At 33.6% G+C, this 3620-nt stretch overlaps 1 protein-coding gene across 2 annotated transcripts; it reads left to right on the top strand.

Annotated features, from left to right (window-relative positions):
* Nucleotides 1-779: 779 nt before the first annotated feature.
* On the top strand, nucleotides 780-3320 carry LOC141614197 (palmitoyl-acyl carrier protein thioesterase, chloroplastic-like). Of its 2 annotated transcripts, none has more exons than XM_074432957.1 (7): nucleotides 780-1015; nucleotides 1540-1695; nucleotides 1857-1993; nucleotides 2114-2227; nucleotides 2361-2538; nucleotides 2640-2708; nucleotides 2788-3320. In XM_074432957.1, exons 1-7 carry the CDS (start codon nucleotides 821-823, stop codon nucleotides 2983-2985), a joined length of 1047 nt encoding a protein of 348 aa, XP_074289058.1. In that variant the 5' UTR covers nucleotides 780-820; the 3' UTR covers nucleotides 2986-3320. The 2 variants fall into 2 exon arrangements, with proteins under 2 accessions (XP_074289058.1, XP_074289063.1); XM_074432962.1 differs by having other exon boundaries at nucleotides 1561-1695; nucleotides 2788-3318.
* The last annotated feature ends 300 nt before the right edge of the window (nucleotides 3321-3620 follow it).

A 3620-nucleotide genomic window follows, 5' to 3' on the forward strand; every position in this document is an offset into this window, starting at 1 on the left:
ACAACAAATATGATTTGTTTCCGAAAAAAAGCTTTCCACCTGCTTCTCTGATTCTTCTTCAGCTGGGATACTTCTCTGCTTCTCTGATTCTTCTTCTCTGAAAAATCGTCCTTGTCACTCCCATTACACCATAAGCTCGAAAAAGTTCTTAGTCAAAATATTATGGTGAAAGGAAGAGCATTAAAGAACGAAACCTATTTTTTTCTAATTCTACATTCTCTTGCCGAAAAAGTATCATAAAGTGCATGTCTTCATATACTAATAATGGAAGTATTCTACATGGGCTTGAAGTACTAATAAACCCAATCACTATTCGTTGTAATGTATCGACAATTCGAAAAAGTAATATGTCGACGATCTTTATCAACACTCTTATAAAATGCACACACTATTAAATATTTTTAGAGATATACGCAAGACATATAATGTAAAATTTGTTTGCTATGATTACAAAAACGCCAAGATTTTAACTTAATAATCTGTACAAGTCACCTCGGTATGAGATGTGATGTTCATGATCTGGGTTTAAATCCCGTTAGCATTAAAATCGCTCTTATAACTCCTTTTACACCATAAGCTCGAAAAAGTTTATAGTCAAAATATTATGGGTGAAAGGATCGAAGAGCATTAAAGGAAGAAAGCTATTTTTTCTATTTTTTCCAATTCTACATACTCTTGCTGAAAAAAAAAAAACTTTAATGCAGGTAGGAAAAGATCTAATAAAGAGACCTTATTGGTTATTTATAGAGCTCAAAAAAATATGACGACAGAGTGAATGTGTTCATATACTCATATCATCTAAAGTAATACGTATATCACCATGCCTACAATTTCATGTACCTTACCAACTAATTTCCCTTCTAAACTTCCATTAAACTTACCTAGACTAGTACCAACTAATACCAACAATCCTCATTTGTACAACTATGGATCTTTCTTCACTTCTCGAAAGTCGACATTGAATGTTAAACTCGATAATTTCCAAGACCCGTTGCAGATCAACGACTATGAGAAGGTGTGTAGTCAAGGAAAGTTTATTTTATAGAGCGATGGTTCAATGTTCATGTTAACTGACTCCAGATCATCAATTTGTGACTAATTAAGGGTTTGTTATTTGTGGATGTTTCAAAGATCGAGTTCATGTCTTGTTATACTTACATTCTACTGTGATTCTTCATGTTAGCTGACCTATATCATTTTACGTCTAAGACACTGTTATTATCGATGTTTCAAATATCAAGGTCATGAATTGTTATACTTACATAGTTACATTCTACTGTGATTCATGTTAGCTGAACCAGATCATTTTGCGACTAAGGCTTTGTTATTGTCGATGTTTCAAATATCGAGCTCATGTCTTATTATACTTACATTTTACTGTGATTCATGTCAGCTAACCCAGAGCAACATTCTACTGTGATTCAAGTTAGCTGACCCAAATCATTTTGCGACTAAGGCTTTGTTATTGTTTGACATACCGAGTTCATGTCTATTATACTTACATTATTTTACTGTGATTTTCTTTTTATACATTATCAGTTTAGTTTGGTCGTCGTACAGGCTGATAACAATGAACTGTCAACGAAGAGGTATGCTTATGATGAGTACGTGGTGAGTCAAAGGTTCTTAATTCGACTGTACGAGCTTGATATTCATCAGAAAGCGTCCTTGGAAGCCTTGTTAAAATACACTGAGGTCTACTATTTTACCTTAATTCTTCAGATTATATATACTCTAAAAATTGCCTTCTGTTATGCAAATTATCATTATTGAACAACAAAGTATAGAACATATTGTAAGGCCGTTGTACGTGTAATAACTAAAATTGCTCGTCTTTCGTGCTACGATTTCTGCAGGAAACAGGATTAAATCTATTTGAGAGTTCTGGAATGGTGGTTGAAGGCCATTATGCTGCGTCGGAGGAGATGCTTAGTCTAAATCTGACATGGGTTATTGGAAGAATGCAAGTTGAAGTTAATTCTTATCCTTCATGGTTGGTAATCATAATTCCTTATATATATTTTTTTTTTAAGTTTGAACCTCTTACGAGGTATTATATGACCGTCGTATATAAGAGTCACTGAATGAATTATTGGTTTCGTGTGGCCGGCAGGGGAGATATTGTTCAAGTGGAGACATGGTGCTCAGCAATAGGAAAACATGGTCTTACTTGCAGCTCTAGATTAACCAACTTCAAGACCGGAAAGAAGATCATGCGAGTTGACAGGTAAAACCAATCTACGTCCATCTTCTGTTTTTAGGAGACGGGTTGAAGGATTTAGTAAAAGCATGTATATGAAAGAGCAATTACGTAAAATTACTCCATTTCATTTCTCTTAAATGGGATTTATGAATTACAGTGAACTCATTATGATGAATAAGAATACAAGAAGATTATCAAAAATTCTGGAGGAGATCAAAGCAAGAGCGGAGCTTTACGTCCGAGAAAACTTTGATCCAATTACAGTCAATGATAAACTCAAAAAATTAAGGAAGCTTGATGTTAATGAAGCTGATAATAGTATAACAGGAATTCGAGTAAGCATTGTTCTATTCTCAATCTTCGTTTAGCATATTGTTTTCGTACTTAGATCAATATATAACATGATACAGCTTAAAGTCGTGATGTTTTTATTCAGCCAATGTGGTTCGACCTTGATCCGAATCAGCACGTAAATAATGTCAAATACATCAGGTGGATACTTGAGGTATACTCAATTTTATTTTTCTTTTCTATCAAGTTTCGCGCAATAGAATCAAAATTTCGGTTAAAATGTGTTTTTGCAGGGAACTCCTGAAACAGTAAGGGAAAATTGTGAACTAGCGGCACTTACTGTAGAATATAGAAGGGAATGTGGTCGAGAAAATGTGCTTCAATCTCTTTCAAATTCAAATTCCCTTGAATTTGATCATTTACTTTGTATGGAAAACGGCCAAGAAGTCGCAAGGGCTCGAACTTTATGGAGATCAAGTACATCTGAATGACAAGCTACAATCATCTGTCCTTTATCATGTCTCATTAGATTCGAATATCATTATTCTCTCTTATTCATAAGACAATTGTTAAAACTGATGCGATTCAAGTCAATATTCAATTCAAGTCAATAATACGTTTTAGTTAAGTAATAAGTTTATCTTATTTTGCAAACAAAATAAAGCTGGTAGTAATATGTAGTAAAGATTGTATTTATGTTGAGTCTTTTTATTTTGAGTAGTTAATTGTTGTAATAAGTGAAAGAGTAATTTGGCAACTCTTCACTTGGCTTGGAAGGTCGAGTATTTGCCTATATAAAGGTCTAAGATTTTAGCAATAAAACATGAACCAGAAAATTAAGAAAAAGAAAGTTGTTGCTTGTTTGGTATTTTGCCCTGTGCAATTACTGAATCGGATTGACGCGTTTGATCCAAAAACGTTCTTGCTTGACGCGTTCGAGCATTAACACGATTGCTATTCAATAGATCTTGAATAACAATCACCATTGTTTGAGTTACAGGTCTAGCTCAAGCAAATATCCTTATTTCTTGTTTTATTTACATATAAGAAAAACACATAAAAATTACCTTTTACATTTTCAACAATATAGTTTTAGCGATTGTCCAGTTTAATAAACTCCGCTGCC

The sequence above is a fragment of the Silene latifolia genome, chromosome 1 (genome assembly GCF_048544455.1).
Source record: "Silene latifolia isolate original U9 population chromosome 1, ASM4854445v1, whole genome shotgun sequence".
NCBI classification, from domain to species: Eukaryota; Viridiplantae; Streptophyta; class Magnoliopsida; order Caryophyllales; family Caryophyllaceae; genus Silene; species Silene latifolia.

Bases quoted from the DNA above. Each gene is read 5' to 3' on its own strand.
- LOC141614197 (XM_074432957.1), top strand. From the start codon at position 821: ATGCCTACAATTTCATGTACCTTACCAACTAATTTCCCTTCTAAACTT. The intron at 1,994-2,113 runs GTTGGTAATCAT...TGTGGCCGGCAG, and splicing joins GTTAATTCTTATCCTTCATG to GGGAGATATTGTTCAAGTGG. The intron at 2,228-2,360 runs GTAAAACCAATC...TATGAATTACAG, and splicing joins AAGATCATGCGAGTTGACAG to TGAACTCATTATGATGAATA.